Source organism: Symsagittifera roscoffensis, chromosome 7 (genome assembly GCF_963678635.1).
Source record: "Symsagittifera roscoffensis chromosome 7, txSymRosc1.1, whole genome shotgun sequence".
In the NCBI taxonomy this organism is placed as follows: domain Eukaryota; kingdom Metazoa; phylum Xenacoelomorpha; order Acoela; family Convolutidae; genus Symsagittifera; species Symsagittifera roscoffensis.
The window spans coordinates 9,700,677-9,721,347 of record NC_087068.1 but is presented as its reverse complement, the minus strand read 5'-3'; the positions used below and the strand labels follow the sequence as shown (position 1 = coordinate 9,721,347).

The following is a 20,671-nucleotide window of genomic DNA, read 5'->3' as shown; positions in this document are numbered from 1 at the left end:
TTATCATAGTTAGATCATAAGCCAATGTTTGTTTGGTACAGTGTAAGTACCAAGATTGTAAGGCAACTGCAAAGACCTCAACTGCAATTCTTGCTCAGCACTCTGATCAAGGTAGGTGGTAAATTTTACCGAAAGTTATCCATAAGAGAGGCTCTTTTGGAACTGCTTATCATATTTGAAACGCTATCTCTAATATTTAAAAATGTCGTTCCAAAAATTCTCATGGTTTGTTAGATTTTCCTTTCTGAAACGTTTTATTACATTGCATTTTTTTGCAACACATCGCCGAAATAATGCATTTGATAATTTTTCTGCAAACAGTTGATACACTTGCAACCGTGTACTTGGTTTTTTCCCATGAATAGTTTTTATTGGCTTTTTTCCACTTTCCCCCGCATGTTGAATTTCAATTTTGAAAAACTAATTTTACGTAGTCATAATGTGGAAATTTTGCATGGTGAACAAACTATCTTTTTTGAACATATTTGTTCTTCATATCTTAAATCATAACATCACGCATTCAGTCATAATACCACGTAAGACAATTGAAAAAAAGAAAACTCGAAATATGGCGAGAAAGTGGAAAAGAGCAATTTTTTTTCGCAGGATGACTTGAACTGGTGGTCAGCTCCAAATCTGTACTTTCGTCAACGAACAGACAAGTTTGGAGAATATCTGCATTATAATTCCCGTTCTATGTACACTTGCGATCAGCTTAGTGTATTATTACGAATCTTCTTTTTTTTCTAAACTAACTCGCAAATGAAAGTGTTCATTAAAAGTTCACTTATTTGGAAATTTCACTGTAGCATCGGAAATTGCATAGCATCTGTTCTCTGCTTTATTCGTGGCTAGTGTTTGGTTCCTAGTAAGTTTCGTGGCTGAGTGTAAGTGCGTGAGACTCTTAATCTCTAGGTCGCAGGTGCGAATCTCAGAGGTAGCCGATTTTTTTGGCTCTTTTTCCTTACCCCCCCCCCCCACCTCGCAGAAGCATCGATTTTATGGTGTAACGAGTAGCTTTACCACGTTGAGTATGAAGAGCAAATATGTTTGTCATAGCCCACTTAGTCGGTATGCCAAATTTTATAACAATACGACAACGTGAACAGAAAAATTACTCTAAAAAATTTGGTCCAATTAGTAAAAATGGAAAAAGAGCCCATTTTTTTTTTACTAATTCGAGAGCAGCTTTTTGTCGTGTTCTTGCAAGTGTTTTCAAAGCGGAGCTTCGCCTCTGTGTTGAGATTTGCTTTTTATGTTGGTGATAGTTTGACCAACTCGATTTGTTAAGATTTTATTTGTTTCAGTTTTACTTTTTCGACTTATCGGGCTTCTGCCTGTATTGTTTAGGCTAATTGGCCTCATTTTGCTTCGTTTGATGAGCAACAGCTATTAATTTCTTTTTAGTTTTTATAGTTATTTTTCGTAATGTCTGAGATTTTTGTTGCAGTTATCACTGTTGGCAGAACACCCGGTGCACTGGCAGACTTAATATTTTCGGGATATGAAATTTGATTTTCAGAGTTATTATTTTATCTGTCTCGTTAAGGTTGGATTGATTGCTTTCCCTATAATTCTAATATAATTCAAGTGAGCTACTTTTTCACTTAAAACTAATAAGCATTTTCTATAAATTCCACTTTTGGAGAAATTTTGATTAAATGGGCTATCAAACCGCTTTAGGTTATAGGGTTCGAGTATTACTCGTTTCGGTCGCATAGAAACGAGAATTTTCCTAGCTGAATTATATAACGTTTGCGGCTACCCTTCATCATCATATAGAGGCAGTTTCTTCATAAACGTGATTGCATTTAGGAGTTCCGTTTCATTTCACAAGAGAGAGCAAGTGACTTGTAATCGGGATATATAGTTTTTTCCCGCTATTAACTTCTACAAATTCTACTGACATGCACAGTTCTGCTGATTTGCTCAATTTCTTGAAAATTTAAATAAAACTTTGTTCTTTTCAGCTAAATCTTTAATTTTTCAATTGAATGTGTTTTTGGGATTTGTAGTTTTTGTCCTAATTTCTGTCGGCTGATTTTCTGTTTTTTTTCGAATGAAATTTTCGATTATCTGGTGCGCTTTCAAGCATTTTTTCTCCAAAGCTTGTGTATTTAATGTAAAATTCAAACAGTTCCTGTTTGATGCAAACAGGTATTATGAAACTGTACGGGATTTGGTTTTTTCATTTTTTGAGACGCTTTGGATTTTTTTCTCAAATTACCTTGCTGATTTTCAAAAAGTGGTTCTACAGGAAAGACTGACCACTCTCCTGTCTGCTTGCATCTTCCTACCTTACCCTACTTTCTGCAGCCTCAAAAATGTGGAGGAAATCTGAGATTTTAGGTTCAATCGAGAGCACGTGTTTTTGGAAGCCCTGCATAAGCGGCTACGCTCAAATTGTCTTACTCTTAAATTTCTAGCCCTCACAAAAGTAAAATGTTTGTTTTTTACCAATTTTTGAAGCGTTTTGATTTATCAATGGTTCAATGTATAGAACTGGTTGTGAGAAACTCCTCTGCATAAACGGCTACGCGCAGTTTTTTCTTACTTTAAAATTTTCCTGTGAAAGTAAAAACTAACTTTTTATTTTTTTTTACTATTGTTTTGAAATGTTTTGACTTGTCTCAAAAACTACTCCCATAAATCAAGGGTTAAAGAACCGGTCTTTCTGAATTGCTCTGCTTGAACTGCTACATCCACATTTGTTTGCACAAAAAGTTATGGCCCTCGTAAAAGTCACGATTTTGATTTTTTGAACGTTTGTTAAAAACGACCCTCCCAAACCTCAGATTTCGATTTCAATCGGAAAAACGGGATGTATGAACCTCTCGGGCGTAATTAGATACCCATAATTTTTTTCGGAAAAAAATGGCCATCGGAAAAATTTTTCTGACCATACCCTGCCAATTCTTAGATTAATGGTTCAATCGGAAAAAAACAGGTTGTGAGCTTCTTTGCTGCATAAAATTGCACCACAATTTTTTAGCGAAAAATAATGATACTCAAAAAAGTTAAAATTGATTATTTTTGTGACCGTTTTTGAATTTTTTAAACTTTTCTTAGAAAACTACCCCGAGGAATCTGAGAGTTAGAGTTCAGTCGGAAAAAAACAGGTTATTGGAACCTTCCCGGTATAATTGGTTCGCAGTCACGGGATCGATCAGAAAAACATGTTGAGAGAAAGTCCACTAGGCTGCCCAATTTCATGTTGAGTTCATATATAAGAACTGGTAATGGGTATCGTCCCTAAAATAGCGGCTAATCACTTATTTCAGTAGAAACAACAAGGGTTTTCGGTTTTTGAAATTTCGCATTTCATCCTCCATCAATAGAACATTTTATAGTAGTATGACCATTTTTTTTAACTATAATTTGTAATTTACCTACTCCGTTTTAAATAATTTTATTTGTTCATTTTTAGTTAAAGGGGCTTAGTAACGTTTTATTGGCTTAGTCAACTTATGTTACGATACTTGAAAATTCTGATTTTAAACCTTTTATGGCTTGAAATTTTTTACCACTACAGTTTCGTTTTCGGCTGAATGAGGGAATCAAGTTATTTGACTTAGTTGACGCTCGTTTATTGATCTTCTTGTTTGTTCATGCTGTTTTAGAACTTCATCCGTTTTTGTCTGAAAGTTCTTATTTGTTAATGCTGTTTTTGAACATCAATTACAGACCATCAGAATTTGCAGAAATTATAATATAAATTGACAAAGCCAATAAAATGTAAACTAAATCCTTTTAACCACAAATAAACAAATAAAATTAGAAAAAGTCACAGAATTGGTGAAATACAAATGGTCTGAAATTACTTAATATAGCGTTGTGGGGTTTGTTCAAAAAATGAAAAAGATTGCAACTTCGCTTCTATATTCAGGCTTTATAGTTAAAGGAGTCAAAACAATGGCCTAGAGTTTTTTTGACGCGAACTATAGTTAATCTTTGAAAAAATTGTCAACAATTTTTTGTAGATTTTTTTCTAGGTCAGCTTTTTTGGTTGTTCGATTCCCCCAACATTTGACAGACTTTACTTTGCCTAATGTTTCTGCGACAAGAATATTCTCTGAAAAAAAATGCCCGAAAGGTCTTTTCGGGTTGAAATTCAGCTAAGCATTTTCACAATTGGATTTTGTAAACAATTTTTTTCTTAAGTTTTTTGTGTTCCCGCCCTCTCAATTTTGGTATGAATTTTTTTGAGCTGTTATGATGCTTTCCAATTTCCAGGAAAATGGTTTGTCGGTTCATCCGTTCTTAATCTTTTTGCATCGCTAGCCAAAATTTCGCTTCATCTCGTTAGTAAATAAATGAGTTGTATTCTGACGACTCACTGGGTTATGGTTTTTTTTCAGTTGAGTTGTGGATTTTTGGGTTATGGAAGTTTTCAGTCTTTCAAAGATTACTGGCAAGGCATCACGTGTAGCATCATAGTAAAGTTTTTTGAAACTTGAAACAAAGCTGATAGCTTTGAACTCTTTCTGTTCAAAGCGCCATTTCACAAGTTATGTTTATTATGTATTAAGTTGGAAACCGGTCTTGATGGTTGCTTACAAAGAACATGATCTTTACTAGCGTATACAAATATCAGCAAGCGTAGATAACAAACTGTGAAATTTCCTAGTTCAGCAATCGAATGTCAATAGTTATAACTGTGATTTACAAAAAGTTGGTTCTTCTGTGCCTAGAAAAGCTCCTTGTCGCCAAAAAACGTTTTTCTGGCTAATTTACCATCAGAGTCGATGCAAGATTCATTCCTAGCCTAATTTTTTACAAGATCTTTGATTTTATTTAAGCTATATTCATCTCTTTTTTTTTCAAAACAATGCTGCTACCCCAGAATTTTTTAAAAAAAACTATCAAGTTTTTGAAGTAAATCCAAATATTTTTTGTACTTGCTAGTTGGTACTGTCATTCGCACATTTACATCTGGCAAATAACTGCTCTATCTCGTCTAATTGTTACTCATTATTACTAATTTTTTACTCTGTCTCGTCTAATTGTTACTAAAAGACCTCGTCGGCCATGTAAAAATAACAAATACTCTTGAAACATCATCCATCTCATCTATTGTACGGCTTCAGATTTGTCATGAGTGATTCACAGGCAGTAAGATGGGGCTTCTGTTGCGCTGGCAAAATAGCCAACGACTTTTCAATCGCCATGGACAAAGTCACCTCAGAGAGTGAAGGTATGGATATGGTTTTGATTGATCAGACCACTGAAAGTGGTTAAGAACCCTGAGCTACACCGGCGGATCTAAGATTTTCTCTTTCTCGAAGGATAAAATCGAATCCCCCCACAACACCCCCCCCCCCCCCTAAATCCGCACCAGCTCAGCTACATTTAAGTATTTTCTTTTCTCCAAAAATTAGGTACCACAACTGAACTTTCAATTACATCGAGTGGGGTATAATTTCAAGGATCCTTCATTCGTCTGCAGAGCTGCTTTTTCCCCCATTGTCGAGAAAAAAAGTATTTAATCACAGAAACGCGAATAATTTAAGACGAGATCACAGTTTTTTTAGTCAAGTAGCATAATTTGTGCTCAACATTTGTGTTCAATTTCTGTTATCTTTCTTTTGCAAAAAATTGTGCAACAAAAACTGTAGTGAAAGTGTAATTAATAGCAAGAGACGATTTTAAGCACCTTCTAGCGCTTTCCCCGTAAATAAATCTGGAAAAAAATGTTTTCGTTTAATGATTCATATTGCACGTAACTTTAGTCAATAGGAGCTAGTGATAGTTTTCTAAGCATAGTTTTAGTCCTTTTCTCTGCGTGGATAAAAAAAATAAGTCTAACTCCCAAAAAAAATTATTTGTTTCTTATTTTGAATTTTCAACTCACAGAATTTTCAATCAATTGTTGGTCACTTTAGTTATTATCGTTTTATGGCTTTGTGATGATCGCTGACTTTCAAGCAAAATTGAGGCATGATTTGTATTTATCCATTATGCGAAGTTTTTTTAAAATGCTGTAAAATTATTGTTGGTTGTTGATTAATTTTCTTGCATTTTGTTTAATAGCCTTCGCTTTTTCTTTTTTCTTTTGAATGTAATGATTTTATGCATTGCTCACATTTTTCGGATTTGAAAATATGTTGTTGAAGACGTAGCAATTATTTTCTGCTTAATTTATGGAAAATAAACAGAAATTAGTACAATTGTTGTTCTTCTAATCGTTATTGTTCTCTGGCCACGTTGCGAAGTGACTGGCGAAAACTTAGGCTCGATTTTTTTTGGCCGATTTTGAGTGCTTCAGTCGGAGGTCGACTGGGGTATCACATTAAAGCTTTTTCAGCTTTATCTCGCATTTAAATATTCATAAATTAAAAGTTTTCGCAATGTGAAGAAAATTTGGTCTGAAATTGTTTTTTTTTTTACCGAAAGGTATTTTTTAAACCAAATTCAGTTGTCTTAAAAATACAGGAAATTTAGATAAAATGATAAAGAAATTGAGAAGGCTTTCGACTGTTTTTTCTTTTCAAATTTCGTGTGATGGATAAGAAATTTAGACTTAATTTTCTCAAGTTATTTACTTATTTTTACTTAATTTTCCCAAGTGATGTAAAGCATTTTCTGTGTTTGATTTTAGGAACTCACAGGAAAGTGGCAGTGGCTGCTAGAGATAAAACTAAGGCAGAAGAGTTTGCGAAGAGACATGGGTTCGAGAGAGCGTATGGGAGCTACGCCGAACTGGCTCAGGATGCGGAAGTAAGAGTATATCTTTCCCAATGAAGCTTCACGCAGTGGTGAAAATTTATAGCCATTAAACTGTGATTTAGATATTTCATCAGAAAAATGATTCGCTCGAAAAATGAGAAACATAACAGCAGTCCGTGGAGTAAGATACCACGGAAAAGTGCCATTAGTTTTGAAGTAGATGCAATGTTTTGCTAATGGAAGTTCTTGCCTGGAAGTTTCAACCTTGAACTCAAGTAATAGGCACGGTTCATTGAATTTTGCAGTTTATAACAGTTTAGTTGACAAAAGTCAAATGTTTATCATCTGCATAAGAGAATAAATCAAGTTTTTCTGGTATGCTGAAATTTTTTGTTTGTTTGAAGGTAGAGATTGTGTACGTGTCTTCTCTACACCCTCAACACTTCGAACTGTGCAAACTATATTTGGAGGCGAATAAAAATGTGCTGTGTGAGAAGCCACTGACAATGAAGTTGTCTCACACTGAGGAGTTGGTTCGACTAGCCAGAGAGAAGGGACTGTTCTTCATGGAGGGTTTCTGGTCCAGATTCTTCCCCGTGTACCAGAGTGTGAAGAAACACGTGTCCAATGGAGATATAGGTTAGACAAATCATAGATACTCGTTAATAAATTTTTGAGTTGTGTTACTCACAATTATTCAGGAAGAAAAGGACCAATACAAAGTCATGTCGAAAATATGCGCGCGTTTTTTTTGTAAATTATGCAAAGTTTTCTGAAAACCAACGAAGATATTTGGAAAAGAATTGTCTCAGTGTCGAGAAAAACAGGTGCCGGCGAATTTTTTGCTTTCAAGACTTATTTAAAGATTCACTATTTTACGTATCAAAGCTTACTGATCTCATTGTAACGTTGTTCGCCAAATTAATCTAATTCAGAATTTACAAAAAAAATCTACGCGTCAAAATAATGTTCAACCTTGAATTGGATTCCAGAACAAAACTTTGAAAATTTTCTCAATTTCGGGGAAATGTTTCCTTAAGTTTTATTATCTAAGTCTGTAAACAGCGAGATTTATGATCGGTTAATGATTGTAAATAAACCAGCGTAAGTACAAAACTACCGAAAGTGCGCGGTGTTTATAAGCCGAAAATTTACATCATATGGATAGAATTTGCATATTTTTCGTAACTGTTACATAATTGTTACATAACTATTATATAACATTTTACGTATTTTTGGCTGGCTTATATACCTCCCGGTTAATAGTTCATTAGCAGTTCCCGTTAGTCAAATAAAAAATCTCATAAATTAACTGATTTGAGTGGTACTTTAACTATTCTCAACGTGTTCAGGAACTGTGAATCAGGTGCATGCACACTTCCACGTGCCCACTCCAACGGAGAGGATGGTTAAAGAGCACCTGGGAGGCAGTGCCTGGTTCGACATCGGAGTATACTGTTTGAATCTAGTCGACTTCCTCTACGAAGAATTTCCCAATGAGATCCAATCAGTGTCTAGTCGCTTATCGGAGACTGTAGATAAAGGTGCGTGTTATATCATTGCAGTTGATTACACTTGCGAAAAAAGTGTCTTGTAATCAAGAACTAGACTTTTTTCCCGGAAAATAACTTTTACAAATTTTCAACTTGCTTTACTATTGAATCTTAACAACTTCAAGGTTCCTTCGCACTTGTACTAGAGGTAGCACCCTCGCCTTAGCATCCTATGTTCAGTGGTTCGAATCCCGGCCGGACTTTTTCTTATTTCATTATGTTTGCAATTGATATTTTTTTGCGGTAAAATTTTTATTTTTCGAACTTTCGTTTATCTGCTCAAATTTTGTCGGCTTAGTTGCCACATCACGGATTTTTCTTGTGATGTAAGCAAGTATCACGGCAGTTGCAAATGTTTTTCATTGTCATTTCGGGGGGAGGGGGGTCTTTTTATTTTTTAAAAGTTTTTTATAAAATCAGTTTTTTTTTCTGCTCATTTAGTGTCTGCTCAAAGTTTGTCGACCTTGTTTCCGCTTTGTAACTTTTATTCCCTTGCTCATATAAAATTCAACTATTTTGCTTGGCTTGTTTGCCTAGAGTTTCTGTTTGATAAAAACAGGTTGTTTCAAGATGTATGGGGTTGGGTTTTTATTGGTGCCGCATCAGTAAAACAAATTCAGAAAATATCAACCAAGTACCTCCAGCTGTAGCTGGGCCGCTAGTTTTTTTTATCGAGACATACGAAAATTTTGGTGCATTTAGTTTTTTCTCAACAATTTTCTTTGTTATCGAGTTTTTATGTTTTTTTTCTGTATGTGTTGTATCCCAAATAGTGCCAAACTCCGGTTCGCCTCTGTGTTCATTTTTTTAAATGTTACTGTTTTATCGCATTTAGACTTTTATAATTTTGTATCGCATTTATAATCGGGACTTAGACTTTTTCCGTAAATAACTTTTCTTACATTTTTGTAACTAATTAATGTGGCTGTATTATCGAATCTTAGCAGCTTACAGTCCTGTGCAGACTTGGTCTGGGGGTAATGCAGTTGCCTTTTTACCCTATGGTCTGGGGTTCGAGTCGCGGCCGGACCTTTTTTCGTGTATAAAATTGATTTTTTTTCGGGAAAAATTGAATTGTCGGACTATCGTTTGTCGGCTTTTGTTGGCTGAGTTGCCACCACAGATTTTTTGCGTTGTAAGCATTTTTCAGTTTATATATGTCGTTGTTTACTCCTATAGCTCCTAAATTTATAAACCTGGCCGGTATGTTTTTCTTCTTTTTGTATTTGTTTCGCTTAGAAATTTTTTTCGGCTTAATTGATTTTGGCCTATGTTTTGTCGGATCAGTGAACCATATTTTTATCCGTTTGAAGAGAAAAAATGGTCTTAATTGTTTTAAACAACTTAGGTCGATTGAACTATCAAAATTTTAATTTCAATCAACTTAATCGCTCGACATTTTTATGGTGTCAAATTCTTTTGGCATTTTTGTTCTAGGATCAATGGGCGTCTCAGCCCGTGTTGTCGGCTTAGTTACTGCACGGTCAACTAAAAGCTTGTTTAATGCTATAGTGGTTCTGTTCTTCGTCTGTTTGTTTTCCAATTGAAATTTTCATATTTCCAAACTTAATGACTTACGTATCACTTTCAAATCGCTAGCTTACAATGCTTGGCTTTTGTTTTTATAGCAAGTGACGTGAATCGCCGCATTGACTTTTTTGTGTATCATTGCATGTAAACCATTTTTTCCGTACGTTTTTAAGTAGGTTTAAGGACAATACTAGTAGATGGAGTCTTTAGAGTGTTTTTTTTTATATGTTTTTCTACGTATAGATTTTTGGTTTTTTGACATCCGATTTTAGCTTCAAAACGATTGATTGAAACTGCTGAATTTTTTTTGGTTTGTTGTTAATGCTTAAAGCAAATTAAGGAACACAAAAGCAGCGGCGACCGAGATTGAAAGTAGGTGGCAATGTCGAAGCCATTTCAGCCGTGATTTAGACTGTAAAAGAAAATGCAGACAGGTTCTTTCAGTATCGAGAAAAGTGGTCCAATTTTTTTTCATGCATAATATACGCGGCGGTCATAACAAATATTAATTTAATTCAAATTAGCGATTAAAAACTTTTTAAAGTTGGTATTTTTGACTTTCTGGAACTTTCAATAACACTTTGATTTTCCATTTAATTGAGTATCTGAAGTTCTTTTTTTAATAGCCTCTGGTTCAGCTCCCACCATTAAACCTTGGGATTTTCTTCCGCGGGCGAGAGAGATGTCATCCATTTTGCCGCAGCTGGTCTATCTAAAGTTCTCATGCATTTCAGATTTGGCGGTCATCCTCAAATACGAAGGCGGAAGATCTGCCAGTCTGTCTACCTCCATCACGTGCCATAGACCCAACTCAGCTGTGATCTGTGGCACCCAGGGCTACATTGAAATCTCACCCCCTTTCTTCCACTGTGCCACCGAGTATCTCCTGTTCAAGAAAGGAGACACTCAGCCAACCCTGCATTCGGTTGGTGTATAATTTTGACGCTTTTCATGTGTCTCCTAAATAGAAAATTTTTAAGTTTTACGTCTCCGTTTCATGTAATTTTGGCATATAGTATGATTTTAGTGGTCATATTGTAAAAACAACAGGACTTTTTGGGGGATAAATGAGTTCAGACCAACTAAAATGATGATTTCTAACTCCGACACGATTATTCTCATGAACTCTTTTGTAATAAGTCAATCACTTTTTTTGCAATTATAATTAGATCGATTTAGAGAACTTTCATAATTAACAATTCATAATTCAAACAATTAAGCTAGCCAGTAAAAGCATGGTTCGACCGGGAAAAATTTAAGATTCAACGAGAAATCTGAAGTTGAAATATCACATTCATTTTTTAATTTTAAGATGTTCTTGATAATATTATAATATAACAATTCATAATATTAAAGTATGACAATTTAAGATGTTCAAGGCTTTCTGGAACATACGAAATAATAGTCTCCCGTCTTCTCTGAAAACTTAAACACGTTGATTGAAATGTTGTTTCTGTTTATTGGAAAGCTAATCCAAGTCACCGAAGTAATTCGTCTAAAAGAAGAAACCGATGAGTTCCATTATCCAATGACCGAGATATATAAAGAATGGGAAACGGGAATAACCAGCAGGGTTAACGTAATACCACAACAGTCAATATTACAAGTTTTTCGACAGCATTGCTGACGTCGAGGATATACCAATTCGACTTAACATTATCTTTCCTTTCGTAGAATTTAGTAGTCACTAAAAGCCATTCTGGTTTGCTAAAGACCACCCGGGTACTATCAATGATGAGATTTTTTTTCTATCTGGGCAAATATATCCAATCTTATTGTTACCTGAAAATTCTGCCTTTCCCGTTTTTTATCTCACAAAGAATATAAATTTTTTTGTCGAGAAATTTTTCGATGTCAAATTTGTAGTGACGTTCACGAAATACAACTTTTGAAGACGGAGGGCAGGCAATTCCTTGACCAACTTTTGAGCAATCGATAACACCGTAAATGGAGTGAACGCTAAACTTTTTTTCAAAATTTTTAATACACAAAACCGTTCTTTTCATCATCAATTGGTTGGTAGATCGATAGAAGACGATCTTCAATTAGCATAGAGAGATGATCAGCATGTTCGAGTACAAATCCGACTTCATGTTATGTTAAAGAAAAAACTCGACTGAATCAGAACTTACCCGTAGAGGAGTTCCAGTTGTAACAGCAGCTGCCATAGCCGGCATTGTCCTTTTCGGTTCGAGCATCGTCATAGGAAACTCAATCATTTGAGGAATAATGGGAATATGCGGCTCGCGCCAGGATCACGCTAGAGTCAACGCAAAGAAAATTGAGTCGCTCGACCAATTTTCGATGGCCTTAACATGCTATGTCTCAGAAATCGAAGCTAAAGAAAACGATAATATCTTTGCCATTTGTAACAAAATAGCGGAAGTCAACTCAACTCAAGAATAAACTCTGACTACTAGAATACGAACGGCAGAAAGTTTCAAGCGTAGTTCGATGCAATAATAAGAAATTTCTATATCCTAAGAGATCCAACTATGCCAAGATAGCATCCTTTTTCACTGCAATCCATGCAGATAACCAGCTACAAAGCTGCTCCCCTTGCAGTTAAAACGAAAATTCTGAATTCAATTCCAAGATCATCCAAGAACTCAAGCCTTCGGACCAGAGACATCCAATTTCTCTCGTTCCTGAATCGCTGGTGGCAGTTTTTGACGCAGTTAGAGAAACCAGAAAGACAAGGACCATCATTTAACACAGCAATTCCACCATGCGACGTTCTTCCATTCTACAATACGAAATTGTTGCGTGTTGTCATGACCATCGACGAAGAACTGATGTTTTGATTTCTCACTCGATTCAAGGTGCTTACTTCTCTGCTCTGCTCCGGAAACTAATTCATCCTGAATAGCTAGCTGAGCAGGATGGATTGACTCAAAAAAGGCTACAATGAGCTAAGATCAAATAGCACGAAGAAGCGGGAGGGCTCAATTTCCTTCAAAGAGGAGAGCTAAATGTCCTTCAAAGAGGAGAGCTAAATGTCCTTCAAAGAGGAGAGCTAAATGTCCTTGAAAGAGGAGAGCTAAATGTCCTTGAAACAGGAGAGCTAAATTTCCTTGAAAGAACTAATTAACTTGACGAAGGATACTGACCCCACAATAGAACAACAAAATTCGAGATTAATTCAGGCGAGTTAAATTTAGAAACGACATTAAAGTTACGCTTTTTAGTGGCGTAATCTATCTATCCGGCCCCGGGCTAATAACACTGGACCAGGGATCAAAAGCCATCGAGGCTACAACAATCACTATTGTTGAGCATAGCGATACCATATTCGTCGAATCAATCAGAGTTTCAAAAATAAAGAGCAGAAGTCATACCAATACCACAATGAGATCCGACCGAAGCTCTATGATTTGTCGGAAGATTTATTGCAATTTACTGTCTTCGCCGAAGACCAATATTCGTAACTTTTGAGAACATCAACATGTTGTTTATACCACTTGACGATGGAAACTTCTGCATCGCCAGACAGTTCTTTTATGTGCAATAGGAGCGCTGACTGTGTGCGTCGCAGAAAAATTCTCCTAACGCCCGAGAACTGAACGGTTTTTGTATAGGGCACTTAACTCATCTTGAGCCAGCTCAGCGTTTGTCTTGGAGTATAGCTTAGACGAAACAAATACGCCTAGAGGCTGGAACATACGGGCTGCAACATATGCCTGATAAAATAGGACAACGGAGCTCAATGTATCAAAATCAATGCCGAAGTGTATCAAAATTAGGAAGGACCTTGATAAGTGTGTTAAAATGCCAGCAGTTCGGATATCCGTAGATTTGACGGAACTATTGTCACCTTTACGTTAAGAACTTCCAGACAAATCGGAGCTACATTACTTTCGGTGTCAAAATTGATGATAGAGGATGTGAAAGCTAAGTTCATCTGTAGTCTGAATTTGACAAAATCGACCAATATTGCAAACAGTTTAAAGCGTCTGAAACCATCATTTGTAGACGAGACGGAACAGTATGCATCACTAAAGGTGGCTCGGACGCTGACGCTAAAAGTCAAGATAGTATGTATGACGTCAGTAGAATTCATGATTCAGACTTTATAAAACAAAAATGTTCCATTCATTTTAATGATTGTATTTCTTCTTTTTGTCTGTTAAACGAATATATAGCATGCTCACTAATTAGAGTAGCCCTAGATTGAAAGATTTAGAAACAGTCGATGAGAATTTTTGGTCTAAACCCACCTTTAATTGAGAAACATTAGCTGAAGACCAGGAGATTGCATATGTCACAAAGAGGATCCCCTTAAAAATTAGCTGGAACTGCTGACGCACTGTTTGACCTATCAATCTATCTAAAAAGGAAAAAAATAACTAAAACACACCCGAATACAAAGTTCCTCCCAATTTTCAATGGTCGGAATAATAACAGTAAAACAACAGTAAACCAGTAACGGTATAGTGCAAATCCCTATCACGATGTCCAAACGATGTTATAACAGAACATAAAACAGAATAAAAATGAACCTGAAATTTCACTGTCGTCATAACCTTTGAGAAAAGGCCTTAAAAATAGTTCAATTCGGAAATAACGTGCATTTTAGAATGATTTCATTCTATGAAAATCATTCAACCAAAAAATGAAATTTTTGCATCTTGATAACCTTGATAAGTGTGTTAAAATGCCAGCAGTTCGGATATCCGTAGATTTGACGGAAATATTGTCACCTTTACACTAAGAACTTCCAGACAAATCGGAGCTACATTACTTTTGGTGTCAAAATTGATGATATAGGATGTGAAAGCTAAGTTCATCTGTAGTCTGAATTTGACAAAATCGATCAATATTGCAAACAGTTTGAAGCGTCAGAAACCGTCATTTGTAAACGAGACGGAACAGTATGGATCACTAAAGGTGGCTCGGACGCTAACGCTAAAAGTCAAGAGAGTATGTATGAAGTCAGTAGAGTTCATGATTCAGACTTCATAAAACAAAAACGTTCCATTCATTTTAATGATTGTATTTCTTCTTTTTGCCTGTTAAACAAATATATAGCATGCTCACTAATTAGAGTAACCCTAGATTGAAAGATTTAGAAATAGTCGATGAGATTTTTTGGTCTAAACCCACATTTAATTGAGAAACATAAGCTGAAGACCAGGAGATTGCATATGTCACAAAGAGGATCCCCTTAAAAATTAGCTGGAACTGCTGACGCACTGTTTGACCTATCAATCTATCTAAAAAGGAAAAAAATAACTAAAACACACCCGAATACAAAGTTCCTCCCAATTTTCAATGGTCGGAATAATAACAGTAAAACAACAATAAACCAGTAACGGTATAGTGCAAATCCCTATCACGATGTCCAAACGATGTTATAACAGAAGATAAAACAGAATAAAAATGAACCTGAAATTTCACTGTCGTCATAACCTTTGAGAAAAGGCCTTAAAAATAGTTCAATTCGGAAATAACGTGCATTTTAGAATGAGTTCAATCTATGAAAATCATACAACCAAAAAATGAAATTTTTTGCATCAAAAAATTCAAAAAATATGATAATAAAAATTTAAAGCAACTGTTTCAATGAAAAGTTGAAGCAACTGTTGTACTGAAAAAGATGAAGGGATACAGCAGTCAATAAAACACTATAATGTACCGTTTATGAATATAATGTCTGATCAAAATTGATTTAAGCTAAATTTTGTATTGCTGTGTTATGATGTACATTTGTTTTATCTTCTGTAGCGTTTGACTCGCATGCTTAAGATAATTCCGAGTTTTTTTTCAGTAGTTTATTTTTTTACCATTAAAAATTCATTTAATTGAGAAACATCGGCTGAAGCTATGGAGACTGCATCAGTCTTAAGCATCTCTCTGTGAAATTATTTGTTAAACTTATCGCGTAATTCTTGACCTATCAATCTATGTAAAATAGAATAACAAAAGTAAGACAGTGTACCAGTAACAGTATAGTATGAAACCCGATCACGATGTCTGAACAATGTTATAGAAGAGCATAAAATAACTGGAAATCTCACTGCAGACAGAATTCTCAAACTTTTTTCCTTACTCATAGCTATTTCGGAAATAACGTGGTATTTGGAATCATTCTAATATATAAAAATCATTCAACAAAAAAATGAAAACATTTTTGCATCAAAAAAATCAAAAAATTGTTTTAATGAAAATTTAACGCAGCTGGTTGAATGAAAAAGTTGAAGCAACGGTTCTAATGAAAAATTTTAAGGAATAGAGCAACCCAAAATTTACTATGATGAGCTCATTATGAATATTTTGAATGAGATAAAAATTGATTTGGGCTATAATTACGTATAGCTATGTGTTCTGATGTACATTTATTTTATTTTCGGTAGCGTTTGACTCTCATGATTAAGATAATTCCGCGGTTGTTTTTTCTAAAGAATAATTTATTTTTTTTTACCATTAAAAGTTCATTTAATTGAGAAACATCGGCTGAAGATATGGAGAATGCATCAGTCCTAGGAATTCCCCAGTGAAAATATTTTTAAACCTCTCGCGCAATATTCGAGCTATCAATCTATCTAAAATATAATAAAAAATAAGACAGTGTACCAGTAACGGTATACTATAAAACCCGATCACGATGTCCAAACAATGTTATAAAAGAACATAAAATAAGACTGTAGAGATGAATTCTTAAACATTTTTTTACAAACAGCTTTTCCGGAAATAACGTGCTATTTGGAATTATTCTAATATATAAAAATCATTCAAACAAAAAATGAAATTTATTGCATAAAAAAAATCAAGAAATTGTTGAAAAAAAGTTTAACACAGCTGTTTTAATGGCAACTTAGAGCAACTGTTCTAATGAAAACTTAGAGGAACTGTTCTAATGAAAAGTTAAAGTAACTGTTCTCATGAAAACTTAGAGCAACTGTTCTAATGAAAAAGTTTAAGGAATACAGCAACCAATAACTTACTATAATGAGCTCATTGTGAATATATTGAATGTGATAAAAAGTGATTTGAGCTAAAATTACGCGCAGCTACTCTTGTTTTAGTTTTGATAACGTTTAGCTTTCAGCGTTAAGATAATTCCTTGTTTGTTTTTAAAGAATTTTTTATTTTTTCATCATGAAAGTTTTCATTGCTTTTTTAAAACTATTACTTAATTTTGCAACTTGAAAATCGAATGTTGGGGGGGGGGGGGGGTGGGGGCAAGGGAAAGAAGGCGGGGTTTTTTGTACCGATTAGAAATACACTATCTCCACAACGCAGCAAGTGATGGTTCTTTAGTAGATATTTAATAGCATAGGCACTTTTATGAAAGAAGCTAACACTTTTTCTTGTGGATTATACACATGCATTATTTTTTCGTGCGGTTCACTTTTTGCCAATTTACGCTAGTTTTTTTTGAGAGAGTGCTTTTTTGGGGAAAGTGCATCTTTTTTGGATCGAAGAAACATCCTTTCCCCTAAATGACCAAGTTGAGATCTTTCGACCCTATCCCCAATCATTAATTTGAAGAAATTTGCCGAGCTTGTTGTGCCAATCACTGATTCTGATTGGCTGAAAGTGAAAAATTAAAACTAATATGTTATGTAACATCCCCCTCTACGAAAAAAATATGCGCTAGTGGAAGTTTTTTTAAATTAGTCTCTTCTTTGCTTGAGAGCGTTTCAATTTTGTAGAAACATTGTTCACTTCCAGGGCGAATTTAGGGGGGGGGGGGACGCCTCCCCCACCCCTCAGGGATTCGACTCCCTGCCGACATAAAGGGTCACCCCTTTGGTACTTTTTAAGAAATCCATTTTTGGCCGACCGACCCTAAAATTGTTCTAAAGGCGCCTTGGGCGCCAATATATACTAATTTTGAGAGGGAGCGCGCGCCAAAAAAACGCGATTTTTTTTGGCAAAATTTTCAAAAAACTGCCAAAAACGGCTTTTTTGAGCTGTTTTTTAAAAATTTTCAAATTTTACCAAAAAACAAAGTCTTTTTATTGTTTGAGGAGAGCTCGGAAAGTCAATTTGGTCGACCTAAAAAAAAGGTCGTCAAATTTTTCGAAAAATTTTTGAAAATCCGCCCCACCCTCGAGAAAATCCTAGATCCGCTCCTGATCAGTTCAGCATCGAACGAATCCATTTTTTGAAATGGCATTATTATAAAGCGTCTTAGCCGCCCAAGGCAGCCTTATGCCCTATTTTTCCTATTTAGTATCTGTTTTAGTTCCCTCTATCTGAAGATAGAATCTCAGAATATATCTATCCAGCTGGCGAGGGATTCAAATATGAAATTGAACACGTAAGACACTGTCTAAAGGAGAAGAAAGTAAAAGAGAGCCCAGTTATTGATCTGGAAGCCACTCTGAGACTTGCCAGAGTGACGGACGAGATAGTCAAACAGGTCTTAGCCAAGCCATTTACGAAAGATTAGACTGGCGTTACGACCTAGATTTTAGTCTTCGTAATTGCGAAAAAGATCTCAGCTCGAATTTTATCGGTGCTACAATGCCCAAACAACTTCGAAAATAAATAACGTGATGCTAGTTTTGCCGAGCAAAAATAGTTTTTATTTATAAATGTAGATCTTATCAAAAAGAGAATATTGATTCATACTAACTTAATGGCAGATTTCCCCCACCGGTGCATTTTTTGGTGTTTTACTCTGATACCTGAATATGACGAATGCCTGCCAAACATAAAGGACAAGAATTTTTTTTTTTAAAAAACTAATTTGGTTAGTGTTTACGTTTGCGGGCGTTGTAATACATCTTTCAGGCTAACAATTTGTTCAACAGAACCACTAAATTATTTCGTGCCGATGCAAAGTTGCTGCTACAGACACTCTTTTCGAGCATTTCTGGATTTTAGATACCCGTTCTACTCGAAGTTTGTGCTTATTTTGGCTGGATACAACCACTGAATAATTTGTGCAGTTATCATTTGGGCAGCATTCAATTCTGCAGCAAACATGCTAATTTTTTTGAAAATTTTAATTTAACCACTGGTTTTGAAAACTAGTTGACGCCTAAGGGCCTAAGCTTGAAGCACCTGTTTTTTTAAAGCCCGAAGTATTTAATATCAAACAAAAATCATCGGCCTATCAGTTTTCTGCTGATATTTTGTTGGCTTAGGTCCCATATTTCTTACCTTTCTTGTGCTGTAAGCTAATTTTATTGTAAATGAAAGTGTTTTTGATTCGTTTATGTAATTTGAAGATATAAAACTGACCTAGTATAATTTCTTTTTCTTTTCGCTTAAAAGCTTTCTTTGGCTTAAATAGTCTCGGCGTTTGTTTTATCGGCTTATGGACCTATATTTGAGTTTTATGAGGCAAAAAATAGATTCTCATCCTTTTGCGCGTTTCCGATAGAGGAGGCCTGTAAAAATTTCGAGTTTCAGAAATTATAGCTCAAAATTTTTCGTTAACAATTTTTTACTCGCTTTCAATAAATTCTTGTGAATATATTTTTTGCTGGTGGCTGTGCTGTTGGACGTGCTCTTCTCAAACTGAAGATCATTCCAGACAAAATAATGGAAATCTTTGTTGGTGTAATCTTTTCGATTTTCAATTTTTATACATGTTTGGTATCGCACGTGGTGCGAAGCTCCGCTTGGCCATTGTAACACTTGCATTAAGACTTTCCTTTTTACATTAGCGAGCTTGCGAGCGTTAGTGTATTAGTATGAACCTTCTTTTTCGAAATTAATCGCAATTAAAAGAATTCATTGAAAAGGTTTACTTATTTGGTGACACTTTTGCTATAATAACGATCTGTAGCATTGGAAATGTCATAGCATCTGTTCTCTGATTTATTTTTGGCTAGTTTTTAGTACTTATTAAGAGTCCGTGGCTGAGTGGTTAGTGTGTGAGACTCATAATCTTTAGCTCGCAGATCAAATCCCTGAGGTAGCCGATTGTTTACTAATTCGAAGCTTATTTCTGCTTATTCTTAATGAACTTTATAAAGCTGCTTTTTGTCGTGTTCTTGCTAGTGTTTGCGAAGCCCAGCTTCGCCTCTGTGTGAAAATATCTCCTCATGTGTGCCTTCGGCTCGGTTCTTCCCTGTCCAAAAACAGAAATATTTTGAGCATGTCCGCTTTTAAAAGTCAGTTTTGCTCAAATTCTTAACTCTGACGCTAATTTCTTTTTTACCCCTGCAATAAGCAAGGGTGTTGCAATCTGGTACTAGTATTTTTTCCCGCAATCAGCTTTGTTAGCAATACGGTAAATTTAGGAAGTTCGCAATGGTAAATGTACAAATATGCATCTTAGTTATTTTGCCTAAACAGGGCTTGTAAAATTTTGCATTAAATGTGTTATATGTAAGATTGTTCTTAGTGATTTCTTGCTGAAAAAATTTCGGCTGGTTTTCAGCTGATAAAGTTGTCTTTAATTCTGTCGGCTTATTTACCAAATGCTTTGTCTTCTTATATTTCCTCGTATTTTTTATATTCATCCAGTAATTTATTTTTGAAATTTTTTGCTCAATTCTTCAGTTTTCTTTAAAAAAGTATTAAGATTGAAAAACTTTTCGATATATAGCGTTTTTTAAAATTTTCTTATAATTTGTTGAAACTTTCTTCCTCGATACTCCTTGAGTTGCTTGCTGTTTTTTCATATTTCTTTTTTCGGAGGTAAAAGTTTTTTGTATACTTTTCAATCAGTTTTTAAGCATATTCAATTATTCATTATTATTTTTCATCATCTTCATTATTTTTCAATTATAATTTTAAATCAGTTCTTAGCAATTTTGTTGTTATAATTTTCATTAAGTTTTTTCGTCAATTGATTTTATTTTTCCTCAATTGGTTTTTAGCCTGTATGTTTTGTAGAACGATAACTTTCTTCCGCAACAGAGCCTGGTTTAGGAGGCCTTAATTGCTATCGAATCACAAAATACTCTAAGAATATTTTTTTATTTTCTACTTTAGTTTTTGGGTTTTTCTTAATTTTT

General features: G+C 35.0%; 1 protein-coding gene across 1 annotated transcript; it reads left to right on the top strand.

Moving 5' to 3' along the window:
* Positions 1-8: 8 nt before the first annotated feature.
* On the top strand, positions 9-18,427 carry LOC134851686 (trans-1,2-dihydrobenzene-1,2-diol dehydrogenase-like). Its single transcript, XM_063867876.1, has 7 exons — positions 9-111; positions 5,088-5,194; positions 6,599-6,717; positions 7,071-7,305; positions 8,019-8,210; positions 10,484-10,674; positions 17,941-18,427. Exons 2-7 carry the CDS (start codon positions 5,095-5,097, stop codon positions 18,145-18,147), a joined length of 1,044 nt encoding a protein of 347 aa, XP_063723946.1. The 5' UTR covers positions 9-111; positions 5,088-5,094; the 3' UTR covers positions 18,148-18,427.
* Positions 18,428-20,671: the final 2,244 nt, after the last annotated feature.

Bases quoted from the DNA above. Each gene is read 5' to 3' on its own strand.
- LOC134851686 (XM_063867876.1), top strand. From the start codon at position 5,095: ATGAGTGATTCACAGGCAGTAAGATGGGGCTTCTGTTGCGCTGGCAAA. The intron at 6,718-7,070 runs GTAAGAGTATAT...GTTTGTTTGAAG, and splicing joins AACTGGCTCAGGATGCGGAA to GTAGAGATTGTGTACGTGTC. The intron at 8,211-10,483 runs GTGCGTGTTATA...CATGCATTTCAG, and splicing joins ATCGGAGACTGTAGATAAAG to ATTTGGCGGTCATCCTCAAA.